Below are 27600 nucleotides of genomic sequence, written 5' to 3' on the forward strand. Positions count from 1 at the left end.
ATCGAGGATATAATAATTAGAATGGCCAAATTCGCGACTGTACTGTCGAAAATGGAAAATTCACGAGAATTCCGAACACAGATAAGGAACCGTACGGTTGCGGACTTGCACTCGACAAAAATGGAGTAAAACAATCATCATTTCGTGGATGATTAATGCTAATCATCCACAGGTTACACCTTGTATTTAGGTTGCTTACCAAGTCAAGGTGGATAGCGTCAAGACCCAAAGAGGTACACAAAGGCAAAACGCACAATCTGACACTACTACTGATAATAAAAGTCGAGTAAAACAATCTCAGTGGCGGTTTCGCTGGTTACTAAAGTAGATCACTACCTCTATCTTGCATGATTCTCGTGTCGAGTTTGACCATTTCAGTTTCGTGGATTAGTAATCAACGGCTCGCACATAGGATGTGGCACATTTCCTTAAACGAACAAATGTCAAAGCGTATAGAAGGCCGTGACCTATATCAGGAAACTAAAATACAAAACCGCCATAATTTTACTACTCATATCGACGACAGTCAATTTTTAGTCTAGCCCATGAAACTCCATTGGCTGGTCATTATAATTTGGTGCCGATGTTTAGCTCAGGCATTCATGCGTATCCAAAGTTTGGCTTGCTATGATACCTTTAAGGCATGCCATACCATTTTCCCACGCTACTGCTCGACATGGCCGTGATCGCGCCCGTTTAATATGCAATTGAGATCCCGCTTAATTGAATACTGTCCTCTCATTGGTTAAAAGAAAATGACGTCCTGCATTTATTTATAACTTATTTTCATTTGACCAATGAGAAGGTAGTATTTCATTCAGCGCGTTGTTCTTGCATATCAAGCGGGCGCGATCACGGCCATGTCGAGCAGTAGCGTGGGAAAATGGTCTGGCATTCCTTAAAGGTATGATAGTAAGCGAAACTTTGCATACGCATACAAAGTCGAATGCCTGAGCTAAACATTGGTGCCAAAGTATTACTCTAAGGGAAAAGTAGCTTGAAATAACAGCGTTTATTCTTAAATGGGTCGCGCGAGAAAGGAGAGAAGTGTCATCCTTTGTAGTTATTATATAGCATATGTATGACAGGTCTGTTGTAAGCAACGATACGAGCCCATGCGACTTGTCTGTCTGAAAAATATTCTCCCCCCACCTCCGAAATTCTTTGGTGGCTGAAGGTTGAAAGATTTAGGATACATATATGATCATTGATACAATTTCATTTTGTAGTCTGTTTCTTAAATAATATATCAGAATGGAGAATAAACAGTTAGTTGAAGGAAGAAATTATTGAAACTGACAAGCAGTTCAAAATATCGAAGACAATAGGAACAACAAAAACTAAATAAATACATTTGCCAACAACAATCATGTACCGGTTTTCACAGGTTATAATCTCCGCATTACAATTTTAATCTTGCCTTTTGCGTTTAAGTAAAACTTAATGTTGCGCTTCCGTTTATGACGTCACTAACAAACGAAAATAGACTGTAGTCATTGGTTTGGCATATATTGGGAAGACGTTGGGGGGATTTTATTTTCAGTGTTTGTAAACACAACATGCCATTGCAATTTAGGTTCAAACAGGAGCATACTGCTGGTAAGGTTATTTATGTTAGTGTTTCACTGTATAATCGCTTCGATATTCTTCATAATTCGGTGTTCATTTCATTACGAGTCAGGTGATGTGAGAAATGGCTGCATTCGGGCGTTCTTCTCTAGTTTCGATGTTGTCAGTTTATTACGCCATTACTTATTATCTTCATAACACATTAAATGAAACATTTCCAGTCTAAATTTAGGATTTTAAAAACTTTTATTTGGCCAGGTGATTGTCGTAATCGTCCAAGATGGTGTAAAGAACAATTAATTGGAGGCGTTGGTCCCGGCAATTTCAGGCATAGGTGTCATTTTTTTGAAAATTTGTTACATACACCTTTAAATGGAGATTATGCTCTTTATTTCGTTATTTATTCATCATAATTTCTTGGAAGATCGGTATATAAGCACTCAGAGTAATACATTAGACTAATAAGTTGTTCTCCACCATTTTCACTTTGACATGACTACTGTATAGTACAAGTACAAGGGTCATGTATGCGCATTTACTCATTTTAAATTAAATGTTATAAATTGTTTTGTTTTTTAAATTTGACACTAGTTTTCTTTAACCAAAGTCAATTCAGTCCTGATTATTCGATGTTCAGCACCTTAACTTTCACCAAGAAACTTCCAGACTAAAATTATTGCTATGGACTTACAATGGTGGTTATGTACTGTACTTTGGACAAAATAAGAGCATGTCGAGGGACATACAGATTTGTTTATCAATATGCACAGCTTTCATTGTGACATCACAGCGCGTGGGGGCCCTGAGTGGCTGAGTGGTCTAAAGCGCTCTCCGTTACGGATCACTGCCATCTCACCTCTGTCTGCATGGGTTCGAGTCTTGGATTCAGCCAATGTGGGTATGTGAGAAAGCTTGCCAGTAGCTTCTCGTGGGTTGGTGGTTCTTTCCGGGGTTTTACCTGGTTCTTCCTCCACCATTAATACTGGCTGCCATGTATAGCCTATCATGTGCTGAAAAATGGCGTTAAACCCTACAACAACAACAACAACATCACAGCGTGCGACATTCAATCTGGATTGTACTGGATCACACATTTAGGTTAATTTCATCAAAAAATGTCTATTTTAACATTGACTTTGCCAAATGCACCTATTGGGTTGTCTAAATAATGACCATCTGAAGGAATATGGATGTATATGAATCCAGATGAAGTGAATACTTGCCACTTAAAGGCATGTAGAATCAAATTCTAAAACGACACCCATTACTGAAATATTCGGTGTTGAATGCTACATAGCCCGTGTGACTTGTACTATAACCGGTTTTAGAAATAGTGATGCTCTATGTTTAGCATAATGGATGGTCTGTCACAGACTGTCAGCTATGTTTTTAACTTCCGGTAAGGCATATCTGGTGCGAACTTTGAAAGTTCCAAAATAGTTGTAGGTCTTGATTACAATGATGAGGTTTTTTTTCTTCATATTTTGAATCAACCGCTCCAGTAGCTTAGTGGTTAGAGCACCCGCCTCATATGTGGGAGGTCATGGGTTTGATCCCTGGCCGAGTCATACCAAAGACTTACAAAAATGGTACTGACAGCTGCCTTGCTTGGCACTCAGCATTAAGAGATTAGTGTTAGGACTGGTCGGCTTGGTGTCAGGATAATGTGACTGGGTGGGACATCATGCTACATGTCTGCGGCATGATGCCCCAGTGCTAAACATCACTATAAACTGCCACACTGCAGACATTGTAGCAATATGACTAAAAAATTGTTAAAGCTACGTTAAAAATCCAAATCACACACACATATTTTGAAATCCATTTATTTATACAAGACAGCTTCGTTGATCTTGTAGTCTAAGAAGGAGTTATGATTCCCATTCCTTCAGTTGGGCGGGGATTGAGTCACTTGATTAAATCCATGAAATCGGTATCGTATATAGTAAAACTAAAAGTCATGCTATAGTACAATACATGTTACATAGGTCATGTATTCACATTTACTCATTTTAAATTAAATATAAATTGTTCTTTATAATCTTAACACTAATTTTCTTGAACCAAGGTCTATTCAGTCCTGATTATTGAATGATCTGCATGAATGTCAGCAAGAAACTTCCAGATGAAAATTATCTATTGCTATGGACTTACACAATGGTGGCCATGTACTGAACATGGGTCAGTATGAGAGTGCATTGAGTGGAATCGTCACATTTGAGGGTTGTCCGAATTTGTCTATCAATATGCATAGCTTTCATTGTGAGATAACAGCGTGCGACATTCAATCCCGTATTTTACTGGATCACACCTTTAGGTTCATTTCGTCCCAAAATATCTAAGTATTTTAACATTGATTTTGTTGTATTTACCTCTCGGGGCATCAAAATATTGATTTTCCAAAAGAATAGGATGTATATGAATCCAAATGAAGTGAATATTTGCCACTTAAAGGTATGTAGAATCAAATTCTAAAAAATAACACCCATTACTGAAATAGTCGGTGTTGAATGCCTACATGACCCATGTGACATGTACTATAGTTGAGAACAGCTGTATGAAGACATGATTTATGTGGAGTGTCAGCTTTGTAATTCATTTGGATTATTGGGCAGCTCGCTACTAATTAATAAACTTGATGGACTAACTTTTATATCCAGATGGTATGTATAGTCCCGGTACATATTGTCCCACTTCTATTGATCCATTACGTTGAATCATTTAGTAGTAATCCTTGTCAGAACAGAACACCTGTATATTCATACAGGTATAGCAAAGCCTATAATATCTTAAACTCACTAATGCATGGAACCATTATGATGCGTTACTCTTGCCTTACTCTGGCTACTGTCTGATTCTGGAATTTGTCAGATCCTGATATATGTGATAACTTTGTACATTATCATTTTCTCTAAGTCTTTTCACCCAAAATGGGAACAGTTGCACATTTCATTCCATCTGTGTGTCTGTCACTCTTTTGTTTCTCTTACATTACTTTAAAGTCATATGAGATCAGAGATGGAAACTTGATATACTTAAGTTCAAATGTTACAAGTCATTATTGTTAAAGTTTGCTATTACACTTCCATTCTGCATTATAACTGCTTTTAGCTTTATATATAAAATTTAATATACTTATAAATTATCATTAGAGTGCATATTGCATACCATACTGGGTGTATTGTCTTCAGGGTCATATGTCTTTTTTTTATATAGTTTTCTACTATACATGCCTTTCCTCACTAGAACCTCTGAGTACTTTCAGCTACCAGATATTTGTTTCTGATTGCCCAGTGCAGAAGGCTGCTGTCTATTATTTGCACTTTTCAGAACATGTTCATTAAAATCATCTTGAAGATTATGATCACTGATAAAATTCATACCCTTTCAACACCTTTATTCTAATTCTAATGCCTTTGAGATGCAGCCATGAAACTTGGTTACTTTTGTGTGTACTTATGTGACCTCAGTAACCAAGGATAAATATTAACTGAAACTTGCTGGTTGTTAATGATATCTTGGGGGGGGGGGGGCCTAGTTGTCTAAAGTGCTCACCGTTACAGATCACTGCCATCTCACTTCTGTCTGCTTGGGTTCAAGTCTCGGGCTCAGCCAATGTGGGTACATGAGAAAGCTTGTCAGTAGCTTCTCGTTGGTCGGTGGTTCTTTCTGGGGTTTTCCCTTCTTTCTCCATCTTTTATACTGGCCGCCATGTGCTGAATAATGGCATTTAACCCTATAACAACAACTGATATCTTTTCAATGCATGTGTGTGTGTGTGTGTGTGTGTGTATATATATATATATATATATATATATATATATATATATATATATATATAATTTCATACAGTACCTCGGTCTTATCTCAAGGATATCAGCAGGGCCTTCCATTAGGTATAAAGTTGGAGGATGAGTTGCCAAAGTAGACTGGAGGGGGTGGGGGGACCTCCCCCAATGGGGATAAAAAAAAATTTTTTTTAAAGAAGCTAGGTGTAAAGTAAAGTAGCCAGATATATCACCTGGCTACCAGCTGATAAGGAAAGCCCTGTATCAGTCAAGTGAGAAAAGAAAAAAGTTTTTTTTAAAAATGGAAATAGTTTTCATGTACCCCATATTTCTCAGCCTATATGTCAATACAGGGTATAAGCTGAATGAGCAGATCTGGTAAATTTTCCATCCTTCATCCATGTATAAGTCGATGCTGAGTATAAGACGAGGCCAGATCAACACTTTGGCTTCGTCATTTTCACTTCGTTCCACACAGCATCACAAATTTTATTTTATCTGTAACTCAGTAACCTTTCCGGTCAGGATCATTAAATATAACTAAAAGTAACTGTTTTGTTTCACAAGAAGTATTTTAAATATTTAAGGTACTTCTAGCTACATATAATTGCGCTGACCTGAAAATTTATTGAGCTACAGATAGTGTAAAATTTGTGATTCTGTGTGGAATTAATCTATAATAGTTTATTGTTTCATAAATATTAAAAATATCACTGTATGCTATTTCAGATTTCCAGCAGTAGGGAAATTGCATCATTCATGCTAACGTGCATTCTCCACATTTTTTGGGGAAGAAAGATATATAGAGAGATGCATATGTATTCTATCACATTTTCTTCTTGCATCCCGAGATCAAAATAAAGTACGGCCCAATATATATACATATATATATATATATATATATATATATATATATATATATATATATATATACGAGAGAGAGAGAGGTTCCAGCTTTTTGTGGTTCTTTTTAACCTTAATGCCTCTGTTTAGCTGAAGCTTTTGTCAAAGAGAGAAAACATTATTAAATTAAATAATAAATGTAAACTATGAAAATACATACCATGCTCCTTCAGGGTTTAAATATTTACAATAGTTATATCCATATAGACCCCATTTAGGCTAAGTGACAAGAATGACCATTTGACATGCTGTCAAATTTTCTTTGCAAGTATAACAACCTCTCCATTTCCAACAAATAAGACTTTTTTAAAAGTGCATGTACTCTTCCTGTACTTAGGCACCAACTGTTTTTGATCATGGCTTATGCTATGTGTTACTGTATTTGCTGTCAGTCCTATCAGCAAGTTCAAAATATGTCACTGGTTGAGAAATTTACACAAGTAACCACCAGGCATTTCCTTTCATTATATGTTACAGCATTCATAATACCAATGTGTAGCCTCATTTCCCTATTGGTAGCCTCGCTAATCTGATCTGGTCTGCTGAATATTGACCTCAAACAGATGTTAGCTTAAGAAAACCTGACTACAGCTTTAGCATATAAATACCACTACAAAGCCATGTGTTACGTGTTTAGGCTTGAATAAACAGTAACACAGAAAGAGTGAAAACAACAAGCTTTCTGAAGTTTAGCAAATGATTTATTTTCCTGGAAAATTCTGTAAAAATGAAACAAGGAGAAGAACTTACGGTTTCAAGAATCAGATCCAAAAATAATTAAGAATAATCCACAAATTAAATTGCAAAAGTCCTAGTAATAAATGTTCTAATAATTTCAAATTCGAATCCTGATGTAAAATCCAAGATGGATGACGATGACATATGCTGTAGTCAGTACTGTGCTTATCTACAGTTCCTTGTAGAAATACAAATAATGGCACTCTGGTATTGGAAATCTAAATTAAACTTGTAAACAATGTCTTTCCAAAATCTGTGTGAGCACTCTCCAGATATTTCCAGAGAATAAAGAATTAAACCTTTTGAAATCCATATGATCTGAAGATTATTATTATAGCTCAAATCTGGCTACAACAAATTAACTTGACATCATTATGAAAAGCCCAAAACTGAGAAATCTCTATCAAAACAAAGATTATATTGTATCATAAGATGCAGTTTCGAATTCCCCCAAGTTGCAAAATTAGAGGGGGGTCACATGATCATGTTTATATCGCGTACACAGAATATGGCCTTGATTAGACCAATGATTTTATTCCCAGAATTAAAAAAAATAAGTGTTTACTTCTTAACCCACATAGTCCCATCATGACCTTGACAACAACCAATCATTTTTTAAAAAATAGAACTTTGTTTACTAATTTTAAATCCAGGTCAGAATTTAGATCAACACCTGGTGTTTATAAACTAACAGTCAAGCTCTGAAAAAGAATCATCTCTAGTGAAAAAATTTACATTATAATAGAATAAAAAGTTTAAAACTGACAAACAATGATATTAAAAATAAACATGATAAAATCAGATATATGTTACACATGTAACTCTTGGACAATGGAAGTGAAAACTAAAGCTAGAAGGAATTGCTTACCTAGTGGTATTAATTGATAATGTAATTTGGTACTGCACGTTTGTACATGAGTAAGATAACAGACATCAAATAAGTGAACAATACAGATTAACATACAATCACTCTCTCCCCCCAATCTCTCTCTCTCATAATGGGGCATAATTTTTATTAGCTCATGAGGTGCGTTATGATAATTGCAATGGAATATCTGTCTTTGTCATGGTTATTCATCTTCTAACTTGTCGATTCTAACACAGATATATAAAATTTAATGTATATTACAAAACAACATATATACTAATGTGTGCTGCTTTAGCGCATTTACATCTGATATGCATTAATATTTAATACTGACCATCATGTAATTGTTTAAAATTCTTCTCCTATATTTTATCATACACAATCTCTTCCCCAAAATGAAATACAGTCAAACCCGGTTATCTCGATTACGTCGGGGTGTAAAAAAATCGTCGACATAACCGGGTCCCGAGATATCCGGGTTCATAAAAACCGGTAATTTTAAAAATGTCCTTGAGCATTACTCCTGTCTCTTGCTGGTGTTTACTGGAATCCCCTCCCACTGCATGTTACAATAAAATAAACAAAACGCTTAATTGATAATAAAATGAAATGAACTAACCTGGTGTTGTTATCATTTATTCCTTTTTTATCATCATAAGTAATTTATTAAAGAAAAAATATATCTATGAACTCCTTATATCACATGTAGTGTATGCATCCATTACTGTAGTGTGCATCACTTATGTCAGATAACACACGACGCATTTTTATAATTGATGTGAATATTGAAAAACAGATCATGTTTGGTTGTACTCAGAGGTTTGAATATGTTATCAGATTGAAAAATGGATCAAAGAAAATCACAAACGAGAGAGTGAGAGAGAAACATCCACCGATTGCTTTCAGGCACCCGCCATTCACGCATAACGCGGTGTTAGGTGCAAAATAACCAAGATTGTATTATATCCAGGTTAATATATGACAGTATCTCGCAGATAAAGATCAATAAATGTTTTTGAAAATACATGTACATGTACATGTACATTGACTGTGAGTGCAAATGACACTCCTTTCGCATTGATAATAGACAACTGCTGTGCTCACCCACGTGTAGAAGGGTTACAAGCAATCACAGTGTATTTTCTTCCTCCCAATGCTACCAGTAAGCTTCAGCCACTCGACCAAGGAATAATTCAGGCTTTTAAAATCCATTATCGGAAAGCTTTAGTTTGCAATTATTTGCTTGCAGTTGAGGAAAAGCGATCCTATAAACCAACTCTGCTAGACGCCATCATGTATGCCCGTGCAGCTTGGAACAGTGTATCGCCGAAAACCATTCAAAACTGCTGGTTCCATTGTATTTTTCCGCAAATTTCTGATGAAGAATTTCACCAGCAGTTTTTAATTGCACAAGAAATTAAAGAGCCTCAATCAGAAATAGGTCTTGAAGCGATGGCTGATGAGATTGCGGACTCCATAGGCATTGCTCGGGATGAATTTTCTAATTATGTTCACGTGGATGATGATGCCAATGTCTATGGTGAACTTACTGATGAGGAAATAATCCAATCGGTGACAACGAAGCAGATACAATCATGCAAGCAAGATGATGATGATGATGATGATGATGATCAGCCTATCACTATCCCAAGCTACAGTGAAATGGCTGAATGCATTAAAAAAATGAAATTGTTTGTGGCAAGTGTCGACGGTGCCGAGCATATGTATGAAAACGTAAGTGCTTTTGAATCGTTCGTTACAAATCAGCACCGGAGTAAACAAAAGCAGACTGATATTACTATACAATATACAATAAATCGTCATGATATTACGTGCATATGGAGCAATTTCATGACCTGAATATTCAGCCGATCAGCACTTTTCCGTCTGCACATTGATTATTAATGTGTACATGTACATAATATTTCATTACTTGTATCTCCTTGATTGTTGTTTCTTGTATACATGTACTTCGGAACATAATTCATATCTGAAATGTACCTTAAGAAATAAAAGGGAAATGATAAAATACACATGTAGCTGACATCTAAGATTCTGCATTTTCGTAAAATAAAGTTACATTGTAATTTGTACACACTCTTGTCTTTGTGAATCCTTGAATATTTTATGTAGTGAACATGATATATTCTTAATAAACTAATCGATTAAGCTACTCTTACGAACCAAAAATAGAAAGAATATGAAATAAACATGTGACTACTGCCGTAACGGACCAAAATTGTGCCTGAAAATCGATCGCTTTTGCTGACTATTTCTTGTACAATTTCTGTGAGATTGACGTTAAAAAGTTGCATTTCGTCGAATTAAGCGGGTCCACATGTTACTTCGGACCGAAACTTATGCCCGACATAACCGGGTTATCGACTTAACAGAGGTCGAGATAAGCGGGTAAAAAATAGCATAACAAAGAAGAATTTTTTCGGGACCGGACCAAAACGCTCGACATAAGCGGGTTGTCGAGATAACCGAGGTCGAGATAAGTGGGTTTGACTGTATTATTTTACACATTATTTTTCGTACTTTTTGAGATTTTTTTTCCATACAATAAAATTATGTGACATACAATAAAGTGATTCAGATGACAAAATCGATATATAAGTTGATTCGGAGTATAAGATGAAGCTAAAAGTTTTAGGTACAAAAGTATTGTCTTATAGGCCAGCAAATATGGTAGTTTTCAACAGAACTTCATAACTTAGCATTCGAGTAGTTGTTGTTGTAGGGTTTAATGCCATTTTTCAGCACAGTATAGATTATACGTGGCGACCAGTATAAATGGTGGAGGAAAAACCGGGAAAACCCTGGAAAGAACCGCCATACCACGAGAAGCTACTGGCAAACTTTCTCATTTACTAGCAGTATAATAAGAATAAATTCATTTATAAAGATCTGATAAGATTGAAGATACAAAAGCCATATGGAAAATGTGAAACTTGGTCCTGGCAACTAGATTATGTTGTTGTTGTTGTTATAGGCTTTAATGCCATTTTTAAGCACAAGAGAGGCTATACCTGGCGGCCAGTATTAATGGTGAAGGAAGAACCCGGGAAACCCCGGAAAGAACCACCAACCCACGAGAAGCTACCGGCAGCAACTAGAGTATGCAGTTGGTAAAAATAAATGGACCAACTCTTATGTTGTGGCTACAGTTTATACAAAAGACACACAACTAATTAGCTTTAATTCTTCATTTCTGCATAGCAATATTACCACAAACCAGTTTTTGAAAAAGATTAGGTGATATTGATAAATGTACCATCTGTAAGGAGTAAACATAACAAATGGAGCAATTATTCTTTGACTGTTAAGTTACTGAACATTTTTGGAAATTATTTGTACAGTGGATCCAAATGTACAATCCAGATTGTAGAATTACATGGAAAGTCTTTATATGAAATAACTTTGGTCATCTTACTAGCTTCTTAATTTTTCTTGCAAAACATGTTGTATAGAGATTACTTAATGCATTAAAATCCCAAATCTCACCTGTTTTAAAATTGTGTTGAATCATATAAAGGGCTGGAGAAATATGTTGCAAAAATGAATAAGAGAAGTATGAGCTTAAGAAACTAAGAAAGAGTGACTCCTGTTGTCAACTTTTGATTTCTTACATTAATTTTATGTTCACATCAACAGACAGGCAATTTAAAACACCTCCATTCTGTTTGGAATTTTGTATACAAGTGGATATTTGTGTGCAATATTTGTGAATGTATGTGACTGTGGTATGTAAGTGTATTTGTTGTATCTTAGAGAACGTATAAAGATCAGAATGCAAAATAATTTAAGGTAGTACCCTATACACCAGGTGAGTTGGTGATGTGTGGGAACATATGACAACTTGTGTGAAGTATCTAACATTTTTATCTGCAGATCAAAGGAAAGCTGAATCTACCAAGATTAGAGATAAATATCCAGAGAGGATACCAGTAAGTTGCAAGCATTTTCTTATTGTTAAAACTTTGATGTTTAAAACCATGCAGAGGCCACATACAGTAGAACCCCGCTATAACGCGATAATTGGGGTTTTAAAAAAATTGGATCGCATTAATATCGGGTCGCATTAATGTGGGGTTTGACAGTATTTTACTTTTTTCAGAGAACAACTCATTGGCACATATGTCTAATGTATATGATGAATAGGGTATCAACACCGTTTACTATCGTGCTGTCATGGCATGCAGTTCATCTATAATGCATGTAATTCCATTGAAAAATTGCACACAGATTTACAGTATTCAATAAAAAAAATTCCTAGATCATTTTGTCTGAATTCAACATCTAATATACAGCATGAACAGAGTATCGACACTGTTTACTTGCCATTTGCTATTGTACTGTCGGGATTTGCAATTAATCCATAATATATTAAATTCCATTGCAAAAATTGCATACATATTTAAACTGTTCAATAATTTTGTCACACGGGTATGTGTCTGAATTCAGTGGGAAAAATTAACAGCAAAATTAGGTTAAGAAAGACGAAGCATGTGTACAGGTCATTATGTTCCAGGGTCTATGAATGGTGCCTGCACAAATTTCATACTGCTAAAATTTTCTCATATGCGTTTCCTTGTACATTTATCCATGGCAAATTTCCAATAATTAACGCTTGTACGCCTATTCATTTGAACGACTACAGCAAGAATAATTAACAATCAACACATGCTTTCAGTGTGCATATAACTTTTACTTTAGATTTTATGGATATCAAAAGAAACGTGTGAAAATTACTATACTAATCATATCGCAAAGTGCAGAGAATGACTTGCGTTTGTGAACTTGCTTTTCCATAATGGTAAAATATTTTTATAAAAGGTAGTAAATTAATAATTTAAAAGTTGAACACATGTACTACTTCATACCCTTTCAATTTCCAGCTAATGAAGCAGGCATTATTTACTGGTCAACAGTCAACTGATTGCGTCTAATAACACTGCCAAGCTAAGCAAACATCTTGGCGGGATTTGTTTTTTGATGTTTATTAAACTGAGAATCTTTTATCAACCACCGCATTGTCTGCTGCTTGGTTGTGTATGCAGTTAAAGAAGAAACACATGTTGGTTATTGTTTGAGCAACGATTGTATGCAGAATTAATTGACGACAATCACAAAGACGACTTACTGGCTTTACTCGTGGACCAGTAATAAGTAACATTTCCGATAATGTTTATTTTGGCATAAGACTTCAAGAACCTCTGGTGGTATTGCTAAATTTCAGAAGCTATGCCACGATCATATTATATTAAAATTCATACGCCAACTCTTCCCCAAAATGATAATAAACGTTTTACACACTATTTCTCATACTTTAAAAAAAATCTTTCCCAGTATGAGAAAAATACACATACATGTATTTAAAATTTCAGGAACCATGCCACGATCATATTAAATTCGAATTTATACATGATCTCTTCCCCATAATGATAATAAATTTCTTATAAACTATTTTATGTACAGAAATATTTTTTCATGTGCGAATGAAAATACGAAATTTTGGGAACCACGCAACGACCATGTTAAATCCGAATTCGCGTTATAGCAGGGTTGCACTGGCTGTTTGTTTTTTTTTTTGTCTGGTAATACTCTGCTGAAATTGAATCACATTCATCTTGCATTTGTTAATCATATGTACATACGTTAGTGCCTTCGGGTTCGTATAGACAATATAAAATCTTGTATGTTACCCTATCACATATTATTATTTGAAAATGGTTTCCCCATTGCAAGCCATGTTTTAGTTGAACAGGTTGAAGGATTTCTCATACTAAGTAATTTTACCATGGAAAGTGTTTTTTGTTTTCTATGTTGACTAATGCTAAATTAAATATTAAATCTCAGAGGTTATCTCCAGCTGCTTTACCTACAAAAGGAACTTTTATGTGCATTGTTGCAGTTTATTATCTTTAAAAAAAGTGGAGACAGCTTTTGGTACCACATGATTTATTTAATTAGAGTTCATGCAGGTGATTCTAATCGCATAGCGCCAAAATACTGTTTTTAAGGCTGTCTAGTGCACATACTGTTTTATAGTTGAAACCTGATGCTTTTGAAAATTAAAAGAAATGATTGAGACAAAAAAACTTTTTCCAGATTCTAATTCAACTCATGGAAGTGAATTGATTTCCTTTGGATGGAATAAACCTACTTGATGTATACTGAAATCTTCACCAGGCTTAAAAATTACTAAACAGTTTTCTCAAACTCAAATTTACTCCAAATTCTGATGTATGACTGGACAAAGTGATTGGACATTAGCCAATCAGACAACAGAGTTTGAACCCATGTGCTCATGGGAGAATGTTTTGTAATAGTAGCTGTAGATTAATATTCCTAAAGTGGATGTAGTTATTTCAGTAACTTATAAATATGCAAACCATTATATTTTATTTTTTAAAACTAACATAATTTTTGTCATTGCAAAACCAGGTGATTGTTGAGAGAGACCCAAAGTCACAAATCCAGGACATTGACAAACGAAAGTTCCTGGTGCCCAATGACATTTCTGTGGCTCAGTTCATGTGGATCATCCGGAAACGGATCCAGCTCCCCTCAGAAAAGGCCATCTTCCTCTTTGTAGGGAAAGTCCTTCCGCAATCCAGGTAGGTGACCTTTTACGTTAGTCATGTGCAACATGCTCTAGGATGCAGGCCAGATAAATGATTTTAAAGCTACACACTATGATTTAAATAGGGAAAAAACCACACTGCAGGTTGCCTGACATGCTTGATGGTTAATAATTTAGAATCATTTGGGGGGTATGGAGAGAACTATGTTGTAAAGAAGTCCGTTTTCACATTTAAGTATAGGTTTGCTTAGATCATGAGTCTAACCCTAATTTGCTGTCAGGATAATGATAAAAAAAATTAAAAAAAACGAACAAAAATAAATTTGCAAGTTTTATTGCTGCATTCCTGATAGGGGGCCCCAAGTGGCCGAGTGGTCTAAAGCGCTCTCCGTTACGGATCACTGCCATCTCACCTGTCTTCGTGGGTTCGAGTCTTGGGTTCAGCCAACGTGGGTATGTGAGAAAGCTTGCCAGTAGCTTCTCGTGGATCGGTGGTTCTTTCTGGGGTTTTCCCGGGTTCTTCCTCCACCATTAATACTGCCCACCATGTATAGCCTATCGTGTGCTGAAAAATGGCATTAAACCCTACAACAACTAGAACAACAAAAAAAGCATTCCTGATAGAATTAATAATATACTACAGTACAGCTCACATGTATTTTCGGAATTCCATGCATCACAGTGGGGGTAGAGAGGATTAAGAAAAAACACCTCCACCATCTCTCGGTGTCAGACAGAATTGCCACTGCAGCTTGAGGAGAATTGCTTTCTATCAAAGTCGTTGAGGATGACCATCATGGAGTGGATGTGATCTGTATCTAATGGGCGTGGTTTACTGTGTATGACCCCTGGAAGCATGCACTTTAGAGGTTTATAGAGGGAGAGAGATGCCAATTTATCTACATCATTATCAGATGATTATACACATTTCCTAGTTCTGATGAAATTTTAGATGATATTAACATTGTCACAATGCCTCACAAACTGTACTAATACTATTGTACTTTTTTCATTTGCAAAAGGCTGATTGACATGTTTGCAACAAGCTGAAGCTTTTACTTATTCAAAGAAAGCTGAACAAACTTACACCTTGACTTGAGAAAACCTTGTTGATCTTCTCATGAAGAGTGCAAAGTTATCCTACTGTTTAAACATGAAAAGTAATCCTCTGAGGTATGTACATTTAAAATCCCGATGACAGTTGCTTCTGTTTGAAAACAAAAACAACAAAACAAATAAAACAGAAAACAGTGAATTTACACTTAAATTCGAACAAAGTAATGACCCAGTCTTGAGGCTGTACATACATGTACACAGCTACAAACTTTAGTTCAGTTCTGACTGCATTTGTACTGTATAGAACTGGTCATTTAATTTTTGTTCTTTGTTTCAGGCATTTTTTTATTCTTTCATTCATCACAAGATAAAAATTGTTTAAAATAATATAACCCTTTGGAAACTTAAATGGTCTCACCCTCAGATGTTCTACAGAAATAAAAATAGGGACTATTGTAAACACTGATAAAATTAGCGTCAGAAGACAATGTCATTTTCAGCGTGGGAAACTAACGCGAAGCCATCAGACTTGGCGCATTGTAGTTTGCAGCTCAAATTATGCTTCTGTCATTAACAGTGTATGTTTGGTAATTGTTCCTAATTAATCGGACCTCAGCATATTGTTGAAATGAATAATGTGGAAAATTTTAAACTTAAATGTTATACAAATTTAAGGCATTCTGTGTAGATATATCCACATGTGTCCTATTATTTGTTCATTCTTGTAAGGACAAATGTAAAAACAAAATTTTTATCACGATAGAAAAAACTATTTAGTCACATGGAAATGATGTGTCAATAACCTAATCATATTATAGATGTAAGACATTTAATTGTTCAGTGCAATTTCCTGTCTGTGACTATTGAAGCACAAAAAAATCATGCAAAGCAATTTCTTTCAATAGTATTTAGCTGATTTCTGTATTTGGTATACTGCTTTGCAGCTAAAATAGATTCAATGGAAGACATGGGATTGATTCCTCAGCTCAATCGGTCAATAAAATGATGGCTGTCAACTTTACATTTCTCTAACATGATGTAATGACTTTACCCAAATAAAGACCTATCAGTAGCAGTAATACCAAGTTTGATCTCTACATGTATCTCAAATTAGAGTATTGCTTTCTACTACATATTTCACCTCTCCCTCGATAACTTGCACATAATGGGGTCCAAAAACAAGGGACATCCCCAAAATATCCACTGGACGTCCAGAAAAGGTGGGTAGGGTGGAAACTGGGCCGTTTAATGACTGGATCATCATTTTATAATCGCATCAAGAATAACTGTCAATAAAGTACTTTTTCTAATGATTGTTTTTTCATTATTCAGCAGAAATTAAATTTATTTTCAAAACATCCTGCATCTGCAAAAGTGTGAACACTATTCCAACTGGTTTCAACAACCATCATGTGTACACGAAAACATTTGTGTATTATATCACTGCATTTTGTTTTGTTGATTAGTCTTGTTACCAGAGTGGTATGTAATAGTTTAGTCTGAAGCAGGGAGTCTGATTATCAGGGAACCAGACTAACATACACCACCAAAAAAGATCCTTTTTTAAAAAAAACTAGCGACATTTATTTCGTGAGACGGTCGTCTTCATTGAAACTCAATTTTTGTATTGTTCAGTTAGTAAACTATTGATTCTGTGATTTCACTGAAATATTAATAGTGAAACTTCTTATCATCCTTAAGGAAATCTCCAGGTGACAATTAAAGAATTCTCCGAAACTCATTACCCCTACAATGGGCCATATCTGTCTAACAAAGCTCTTTATCATCCAAAGTATTTATTTTGCTTGGTCACAGTTATGATTGATTAGGTTAATTTACAGTAGTTTAATTATATTACACAGTAACATTTATAACAGTGCTCGACTGATCAACTGAAATGAGTTCACTGACATACGACCAGGGTGGCTAGATTTGAAGCATGTAAGATTTGCATGACTTTTAACTTTTTTATTCAACCTGCTTTATTTGATTCAAAAGATGTAATTAATTTGATTATGCAAAGGAGGTCAGCTTTTAATTCAATGCAACAATGTGACAAATGCTTATGCTAGTCAGATATCAAAACATGGTCAGCACTTATTTATGTTCTCTTAGAATTGCTCATGGACATAGCTGTTACAGTAGATTTTCACATTTTGTGTTTAAATACTGGAGGTCACATTGCATTTATGATGAATACACTTACAAGGAACTTAAAGATAGAACTAAAATAAATTCAACCTGATAATTGTGCTTCCTCCACTTGATGTAAGTGACATTTTCATTTATCAAAATTTCCTTGAATATCGTTAATTATGGTGTACTAAGAATGTCATTTGGAAAGAAAATGTAACAAATTATATGACTTCTTATTGAAAATTGATAATTTCATAAGGTTGATTAAAATTTCCAGATCCTCTTTACCATTTTCGACATTAAAACGAGCAATATATCAGAGTTTCAGTTACCAATATTGATACGATTTTCTTCAAGTTCAGCAAAAAGGGATCAGGTTTTTGACGTTTTCTGGTTTAAAAAATGAGGATCCATGCCTCACCCGGTGCTATAAATGGGTTTGCAAGTTATCGGTATGGGTTATTGATGTTGTGGTGTACGGAATCCTCTACTTAATTAGATGAAAACAAAATTTAAGAAAGTGCTAATGGATCTATTTCGAGTACATTGGTCCCATTGATTCTTTTTTTTTTTACACATCTCTCAATACATTGTTATTGGAATGTAAAGATGCATTTATTTCCATATTTCTTTTGCAGTTCGCAATATACTTTGTTAAGTATTATAAGAAATTCAGTATTATTGCACTCTCTGCATTGAAAATAATGATATTACAACAAAATCGCATTCATATTTGTTTGATGTGAAATAGTATTGCACAATATCCGATAATTACCCCATGCACGAACACAGCTGGATCAGATCAAGTGTTAAGTTTTTTTCTCCCCAAAATGTCAAAAGGGCCCTAACTTTCCTTAAAAGGGCACCAAAGCAAAAGTCTATTTACTCAGAGTGTGTATAATACCCAATAAACATGCACAAGAGTAAAACAATGGTCAAATTTCAAGTGACAGTACGTTTTTGTTTGTATGTTTTCTTTTTGTTTGAGGGTTTGGGCCCTGATCTTGCCCTGACGAGTTCTGAGTAACATCTTGTACTATTTCTGACATTAATCACAGTATTATAGAGGTGTGATTTAAACTTGTATTATAAAAAGGACACCATGCCATTCCTTTTCTTGATTGAAATAAATTCATCTTGTTATGAATGAAACAGCAAAAAAAATCCTGGTCAGAAAGAACAATTCGGCCCCATAAATTAAATGGCCAGTCCCTTACAGGACACATGTATTTAAAATTGAACAAGTATGCATATTCATCCTCATGAATTGGTCATTAAGTGATTTGTAAATTCAGAATTTGCTCTTGTTTTTGTTTTTGGGGTGTTTTGTAACTGTCTAAACCTTAGAGGATTACTTTTCGTGTTTAAACACAGGATAAATTTACTCATTTCAAGAGAAGGACAATACACTGTGCCTCTCGTCAAGTTGGTTTGGTGTTTAAGTTTGTTCAGATTTCTTTGAATAAAGTAAAAGTGTAAACATTGCAAAATAAGTAAATCAATGTTCTCCAAATATATGGGATAGAAAAGACTTTTTCAGTTATTTTTTTTATTGTCCCTGTATATTTGATAGAAATTAAGATCACTTGATTCTTGAAATGGTATCTGATTGTAAATCATGCATGCTATTTCAGTCTTTCCATGGGCGATCATTATTCATCAACTATTCGAATGTCAGTCATTAAAAATTCCATTGTTAATGACTGGACCATAACTTGTGTACATGTATTAAGTGCAAGGTGTCATGTCATTCCTGTGATAGAAATGCACCTTTCCTAAGCTGAAATTGACATCTTCTGTTGCTAACATTTTATAACAGCGTTTACACTGGTTACTGCCTTGATTTCTGCTGAACATCCACTGAAGCCAAGTCTTTATTATATTAGAGAGAGACTGTTTTAGTTTCTAAAAGGGAAGGAATGCTTGAAAACTTGTCATCTTCTGATTTGTGGCATAAAAGAACACTAGCCTATTCCTTGCTTTACATGACACAAACTTATCTTGTGATGAATGAAATAATTAAAAAAATATCAGTCAGAAATAATTTAGCGCCATAAAATTAAACGCCCAGTCCCATACATTACACATGAATTCAGAATTGAATTTGCTGATAGTTGTGTACATGTATATTCAAGTCTTGTAACAGGGCCATTACTGCTTAAGAACTAAACTCATCATTCACATTTAAGTTTAAATTCAGTGTTTTCTTTTTGTTTGTGGTTTTAAACAGAATTGTTGCGATCTTGAATTTAATTGTCCTTACCTCAGAGGATTAGTTTTCAGTATTTAAACAGTAAGATAAATTTACACTGTTCAAGACAAGCTCAGTCAGTTGGACCTCTCATCAAGTCAGTTTGTCAGTTTTCTGATATACAATATATACAAGACATTCAAAATTAATTTCTACTGTCCATATATATGATTGAAATAAAGATTGGTGAAATGTAATTTGATTGTTAATCACTCATGACATATCAGTCTTTCCATGGTTGGTCTTCATTGATTGGCTGTTCAAATGTCAGTCAATAATACAGATCAGCTGCTCCATGTTTGAAATTCCAGCCAGAAAGCCATTGTGATTTGTTAGTATTTTACTGCTCCCTCATCGAGTGAAAGTGGAGCGGATTGCCCACGCCCCACCTCGATGCATGGGGTTACAAAAATACACATGAACTGTACTGTATTTTAATATCAGTTCTGCAGTATCTTATTTTTATATCAATTCTGCAATAGACTACCGGTACTTTGATATCAATTCAGCAATAGACTATTTTCGTATCAATTCAGCAATTAGACTACTTTCATATCAACTCAGCTGTAGACTACTTTCATATCAATTCTGTGGTAGACTACTTTCATATCAATTCTGTAGTAGACTACTTTCATATCAATTCTGGTGTAGGCTACTTTCATATCAATTCTGGTGTAGACTACTTTCACATCAATGCTGTAGTAGACTACTTTCATATAAATTCTGTAGTAGACTACTTTCATATCAATTCTGGCGTAGACTACTTTCATATCAGTTCTGTAGTAGACTACTTTCATATCAATTCTGTAGTAGACTACTTTCATATCAATTCTGTATACAGTAGACTACTTTCATATCAGTTCTGTAGTAGACTACTTTCATATCAATTCTGTAGTAGACTACTTCGTAACAATTCAGCAATAGACTACTTTTATATAAATTCAGCAATAGACTACTTTCATATCAAATTCTGCAGTAGGATACTTTCAAATCAAATTCTGCAGTAGGATACTTTCAGATTTGTTAAGAAAACGGGTTACTTTCTTAACACTTGAGCAGTTGGTTACTTTCATGTCACTTTAGCAATTCATAGTAGACTATTTTCATATAAATTCAGCAATTGACTGCATATCAGTTCAGCAGTAGACTTCGATCATATCACTTCAGCAATAGACTACTTTCACATCAGTTCAGCAATAGACTGCTTTCATATCAGTTCTGCAGAAGACTATTTTCATATCAGCTCTGCAGTAACATACTTTCATATCACTTTAGCCATAGACTACTTTCATATCAATTCAGCAATAGACTACTTTCATATCAATTCAGCCATAGACTACTTTCATATCAATTCAGCAATAGACTACTTTCATATCAATTCAGCCATAGACTACTTTCATATCAATTCAGCAATAGACTACTTTCATATCAATTCAGCAATAGACTATTTTCATATCAATTCAGCCATAGACTACTTTCATATCAATTCAGCAATAGACTACTTTCACATCAGTTCAGAAATAGACTACTTTCACATCAGTTCAGCAATATATTACTTTCACATCAGTTCTGCAGAAGGCTATTTTCCTATCAGTTCTGCAGTAGGATACTTTCATATCAGTTCAGCAATAGACTACTTTCATATCAATTCAGCAATAGACTACTTTCATATCAATTCAGCCATAGACTACTTTCATATCAATTCAGCAATAGACTACTTTCACATCAATTCAGCAATAGACTACTTTCACATAAGTTCAGCAATAGATTACTTTCACATCGATTCAGCAATAGACTACTTTCACATCAGTTCAGCCATAGATTACTTTCCCATCATTTCAGCAATAGACTACTTTTGCATCAGTTCACCAATAGACTACTTTCACATCAGTTCTGCTGTAGGATACTTTCAAATCGTTTCTGCAGTAGACTAATTTCATATCATTTCTCCAGCAAATTACATTCATATCAGTTCTGCAGGAGAATACTCGCATATCAGTTCAGTAGTAGACTACTTTCATATCCATTTTGCAATAGTTTCATATCAATTTAGAACTACTAGACAATTTTTGTATCAATTCAGCAACATGCTATTTTCATATCAGTTCAGCATATGCTATTTTATATCAATTTAGCAAAATGATATTTTTATATAAATTTATCAATATGTTTTTTTCATATCAATTCCGTAATAGGCTACTTTCATATCAATTCAGCAGTATGCTATTTCATATCAATTCAGCAAATATGCTATTTTATGTCAATTTAGCAATACATGTATGCTATTTTCATATCAATTTAGCAATGTTATTTTCATATCAATTCAGCAATAGACTACTTTCATATCAATTCAGCAATCGACTGCTTTCATATCAGTTCTGCAGAATACTATTTTCATATCAGTTCTGCAGTAATATACTTTCATATCACTTCAGCAATAGACTACTTTCATATCACTTCAGCCATAGACTACTTTCATATCATTTCTATAGTACACTACTTTGACATCAATTCTGTAGTAGACTACTTTCATATAAATTCAGCAATAGACTACTTTCATATCAGTTCTGCAGTAGGATACTTTCAGATTGGTTTAGCATGGGTTACTTTCATAACACTTTAGCAATTGGTTACTTTCATATCACTTTGCAATTTTTTTTACTTTAATATCATTTTAGTAATTGGTTGCTGTCAATTCTCTTTAGTAATTGGTTGCTTTCATATCACTTTAGCAATTGTTTACTTTTATATCACTTCAGCAGTTGTTACTTTCATATCACCTTAGCAAATAATGTGCAACAAACGTATTTCTTAAAAGGTCTTAACTATTTATTATCGGGTATCTTGTATATACAGTTTCTTGCTCAGATACAGTAGCATCCATACTTCTGTCAGCAAGAAAGGAAATGAATTTACTGGAATTTAAACTTTCTTTACATCATCTCTCAAGGCTTTATCAACTGACAGAGCATTGTCTCTTGCCCAGAATCTGTTTTTTTAATTACACCATGTATACTAGTTTACCACTTTTCCACTAAGCGTATACAAAGTGTCATGCATATACGGTGCTACACATGCTGGCTATTGTCATCCAGTGCCATCTTAGGGCACACTGGGCAGTTGCCCAGGGCCTCACGCTTCTAGCCTTTTATTCCTGTGTGTGGGTAGGGCCGATAGGGGGCCCCAGTGCATTGCTTTGCCCAGAGCCTACAATGTTGTTAAGACAGCCCTGTTATCGTGCATATACTGTGCTACACATGGTGGATATTGTCATGCATATACTGTGGCACACATGCTGGCTAGTGTCGTACATATACTGTGCTACACATGCTGGCTAGCATTGTGCATATACTGTGCTACACATACTGGCTAATATCATGCATATACTGTGCTACACATGCTGGCTAATGTCGTGCATATACTGTGTCATACATGCTGGCTATTTTCATGCATATACTGTGCTACACATGATGGTTAATATCATGCATATACTGTGCTACACATGCTGGCTATTGTCATGCATATACTGTGCCACACATGCTGGCTATTGTCATGCATATACTGTGCTACACATGCTGGTTAGTATCATGCATATACAGGCTAGTGTCATGCATATACTGTGCTACATGCTGGCTAGTGTCATGCATATACTATGCTGTCTGCATGAGGTTCAAAATAGTCAATGTGATTGATTGATTAAATCCTGAATTTGTCAGTTCCATTGACAAATACACTAGTTGAATATCCAAGCCATGGAAATTTATCAATCCAGTGTGACTGAAAATTTGTTGTCACTTATTGTGTCATATTTGATATTATTTGCTGTCAGAGATTCTGGCTTAGGTCTCTTAGATTTTTCTTATGACCATCTTTGTAAAGATTGTTGAGTAAACTCATTTTATCTAAACCAGAAAAGATTACCTCATTTGACAAATAGTTCTAATAAGTGATCATAGTAATTATGAACGTCTTCAACTTAAATGCCATATTGCACATTGAAGTTGATTCTCTGCAGAATCAATTAAAAAATTAGTCTCGTTACTGTTATTTGTTCAGAGGAAATGGACACTTATGTTGCTAAAGTTCCTCTCAGTAATTTGATTGCATTGTCTTGATGGACTGAAATCATTGGGTGATCCACTCTCACATATTTGGAATGATTTCTTCAGCTCAAAACTTTTTCAGTGGCAGATGTTTTTGAATGAGATTGGACACAATAACTAAGAGCTTGGTTAATTGAAACAATACTTCTAGTTATTGCTTTGCATTATGGTGTGGGAACACTATAGTAAACACCCTTTGTATTTGTCCATCTATTCACACTTTTTGTAACCACCAAAGATATGCTACTATTGTAATGATTGGATGCTATTTATAGTGTGAATTGCATATGACAGATTTCATCATTTAAAGTCCAATTTTTGACAAGTGTTGCCGTTTTTCCATCAGATTTAAATCTCCACAACAACAGGTCATTGTAACGAGCATAGCTCAGGAACTATGGCATGCTCATTGACAGGGCTATAGTACAAGTCATGTGGGTCATTTATGTGCAGTTACTCATTTTAAATGAAATCAGAATTGTTCTTTTAAAATTTAACACTAATTTTCTTTAACCAAAGACTATTTAATCCAGATTATCAAATGATGTGCACCTGAACTTTCACCAAGAAACTTCCCGATGAAAATTACCTTTCGCTGTGGACTTTTAATCATTCTAATCTTGGGTCAAAATATGAGCACATAGAGTGGAATTGTCACAATCGAGGGTAGTATGAATATGTTTATCAATATGCATAGCTTTCATTGTGATATCACAATGCACGACATTCAATCTGGATCACACCTTTATGTTAATTTCATCCAAAAATGTCTGCGTACTTTAACATTAGTTTTGCTGTATGTACCTCTCGGGGCATCTAAATAATGACCTTCCAAAGGAACATGGATGTATATGAATCCAAATGAATGTAAAAATGACACCCATTACTGAAATAGTCGGTGTTGAATGCCTACATAACCCGTGTGACTTGTACTATAGATGTGTCAGCTAACATGACCCGTATGACTTGTACTATAGATGTGTCATCTACTCCAATTTGATGATTCTTGTTAATCAACTTCAAGCCCCTTGTCAAGTATATTCTCTTCACATGCGAACTTGAAATGTTACTTGCAATCAGCCAAATTCCAGCCTTTCAACCTGTTCTGATGGAATTTGATAAAATGTTGCATGTTTGACTTAGGTAAGTATTATGGGCCTGTCAATCAACTTGTTATCCTTACATGGGATATTACTTGTAATTAGAAATTCCCAAGCACCATGAAACATATTATGATATATTGTGATGTGTTAATTATTTTAAAGACCTTTATGGGTTTTATTGGGTTTTTATCTCATCCTCTCCATTTAATACAGGGATGTATCCGTGGTTTATCAATTTTTCAATCTTTTCATCGGATTTTGCTTTTGTTGACAACTGTTTGAAGCAGTTATTTTTCAAGTATTCTGCTTCATCATCTAGAGGAAACAATGCTTGAGGATGTCCATTTTCTCCTAACTTTTGTTTTGCAACACAGATTCATTCCTGTTTTGTGGCCATATGGAACAAATTGTAGTAAGTGGGTCCCTTTTCAGTCGAGTGCTTGATCTGTACTTTTTGGCAGGTGCCACCCCTGGATGAGGATTAAGTTTTTCATTGTCACTACAGTTGAGTACTTGATCTGTACTTATTGGCAGGTGCCTCCCCTGGATAAAGGTTAAGTTTTTCATTGTCACTACAGTCCAGTACCTGATCTGTACCAATTGGCATGTGCCACCCCTGGATGAGGGTTAAGTTTTTCATTTTCTGTGCTGCAGAGTCAAGTGCTTGATCTGTACCTGTTGGCTCAAATTAAATAGTTCAGACAACCTTATTGATGGATATCTGTTACTTTTTAATGACAATAATGAAGCTCTTGTTGAAATCACCATACAGTAATTTGCGTTCCAAAACTTTAGCAAACATTTTTGTTGTTTTGATGTTTGAATTTTAATGTCTGATTTTTAAAATATAATGTATTGCTGTAGTTTGACAGTCATTTGATTTTGCATATACATATGTTAGTTATAGTACTGTAGAAGAAAAGTAATGATTCTTAACGAGTTGAAATTTATAATTAGGTATGTGATAAAAATCAGGCTTATTTTTCCTCTTTTTAGTGCAAGTATGGGCCAGGTGTATGAGGAGCACAGGGATGAAGATGGTTTTTTGTACATTGCATACAGTGGGGAAAACACATTTGGATGCTGACCACCGGCAGATAATCACGAGATAAAAAAATTCTTCATTTTGAAATATGGGAACTGTATACATATATTGGATTGCAGATTTATAATTATGGCTGCATTCTGAGTTGTAAATGTGTCTGAAACCATCATTGGATATTTTTAGTCCCAGTTTTCAGATGGATGAATCTTCTTGCAGAGATTATTTTTCCTTCTAAAAATTATTGTCTTTGTTATCCAGATTTTTTTTTACTAAAGCATTTTGACCAACTGTGAGATGTGGAACTTGCAACTTTTTGACTAAGCTCTACTTTGGCATTTGGAAATTTGCCTTACATGTCAAGGGTTTCTTCCACATTTTCTTTCAACAGGACTCAAAAGCTTGGGATTGTCAACACACAAAATTTGTCAGCATACCCAAGCCAATCATCAAGGACCACAATCAGAGAATTTTTTGTATTTTTTTACTTTGTGAACTACTTTTCATAAATTCCTTTTTTATATTAATTTATTAGGATTTGTTGTAACCATGATGTTAGGGAAATGTACTACATGCTTATTCATGTAAACTTGTGTTAGGGTAAATCTTGTGCAAAAGTTGTTCCTTAAAAATCATGAATGTCAGTTTGTGTTAAAATATATAAAATTAGTTACATTCCATACCTAATGAATGTTTCTTTTGACTCAGGATGTAGTCAATAAAGAAGTTTGAAAAGCAAATATATTTTTTGATCTCTGTTATATGATTATAGTGATGTAAAGATGAGATAAACAATAGATTTGTCAATAAGTGAACATAAGAATTACTTACTCTTTAACTTGCCTGTAGGAGAGCTATTATACAGCACTGGTATCTGCATCAGCACATGCAAAAATATGTGCATATGTATGGCATCACTGCATCTCAACCATTCTTTCTTATTGAGTTCTGGGCAACCATTTGGAGTGGGTTTCATGGCAGTTTAGGGTTAACTTCATGCATGTACATTAATTGTACATTTTTGGTTATGTGTTTTCATTTTGCTGAGTTTTTTTGCACCCTCTGTACGTACTTTTCTACCTGGAATTATGTACCTTTTTGTATGGATGCATTTTGATGAATACACTCATCACAAAAGAGGTCACTGTGACCCATATTTCATACTTAACTGACTTGAGTCATATTTTGTGTTTTACATTTATTTCTCTAGCTCTGCTCAAGCTAAAATCATGAAATCTGTTCATTGCACCACACCCTTACATGAAAATAATGATGTTTCATTTTCTGTTTTACTGGCTTTGCTTAAGTTTTGGCAATGAGTTCATGACCGTATGTTTTTTGCACCTAGTATATGTTATAACAAGAACTGAACATGTCACTGTGATCTATATTTCTTGCATTAGTGTCTTTTGTCTAAATTCATAATTCATTCATGTGACTTTATGGGGTACATT

At 34.7% G+C, this 27600-nt stretch overlaps 1 protein-coding gene across 1 annotated transcript; it reads left to right on the top strand.

Moving 5' to 3' along the window:
- Nucleotides 1-1446: 1446 nt before the first annotated feature.
- Nucleotides 1447-26339, top strand: LOC149787271 (gamma-aminobutyric acid receptor-associated protein-like 2). Its single transcript, XM_089977782.1, has 4 exons — nucleotides 1447-1599; nucleotides 11761-11816; nucleotides 14317-14489; nucleotides 26101-26339. Exons 1-4 carry the CDS (start codon nucleotides 1560-1562, stop codon nucleotides 26189-26191), a joined length of 360 nt encoding a protein of 119 aa, XP_089833908.1. The 5' UTR covers nucleotides 1447-1559; the 3' UTR covers nucleotides 26192-26339.
- The last annotated feature ends 1261 nt before the right edge of the window (nucleotides 26340-27600 follow it).

This window comes from Sinohyriopsis cumingii, chromosome 12 (genome assembly GCF_028554795.1).
Source record: "Sinohyriopsis cumingii isolate HCF-2022 chromosome 12, ASM2855479v2, whole genome shotgun sequence".
Classification (NCBI taxonomy): Eukaryota; Metazoa; Mollusca; class Bivalvia; order Unionida; family Unionidae; genus Sinohyriopsis; species Sinohyriopsis cumingii.

Excerpts from the sequence above, each read along its gene's own strand:
- LOC149787271 (XM_089977782.1), top strand. The coding sequence starts at position 1,560 with ATGCCATTGCAATTTAGGTTCAAACAGGAGCATACTGCTG. Across the intron at positions 1,600-11,760 it reads CAAACAGGAGCATACTGCTG|ATCAAAGGAAAGCTGAATCT; the intron begins GTAAGGTTATTT and ends TTTTATCTGCAG. Across the intron at positions 11,817-14,316 it reads AATATCCAGAGAGGATACCA|GTGATTGTTGAGAGAGACCC; the intron begins GTAAGTTGCAAG and ends TTGCAAAACCAG.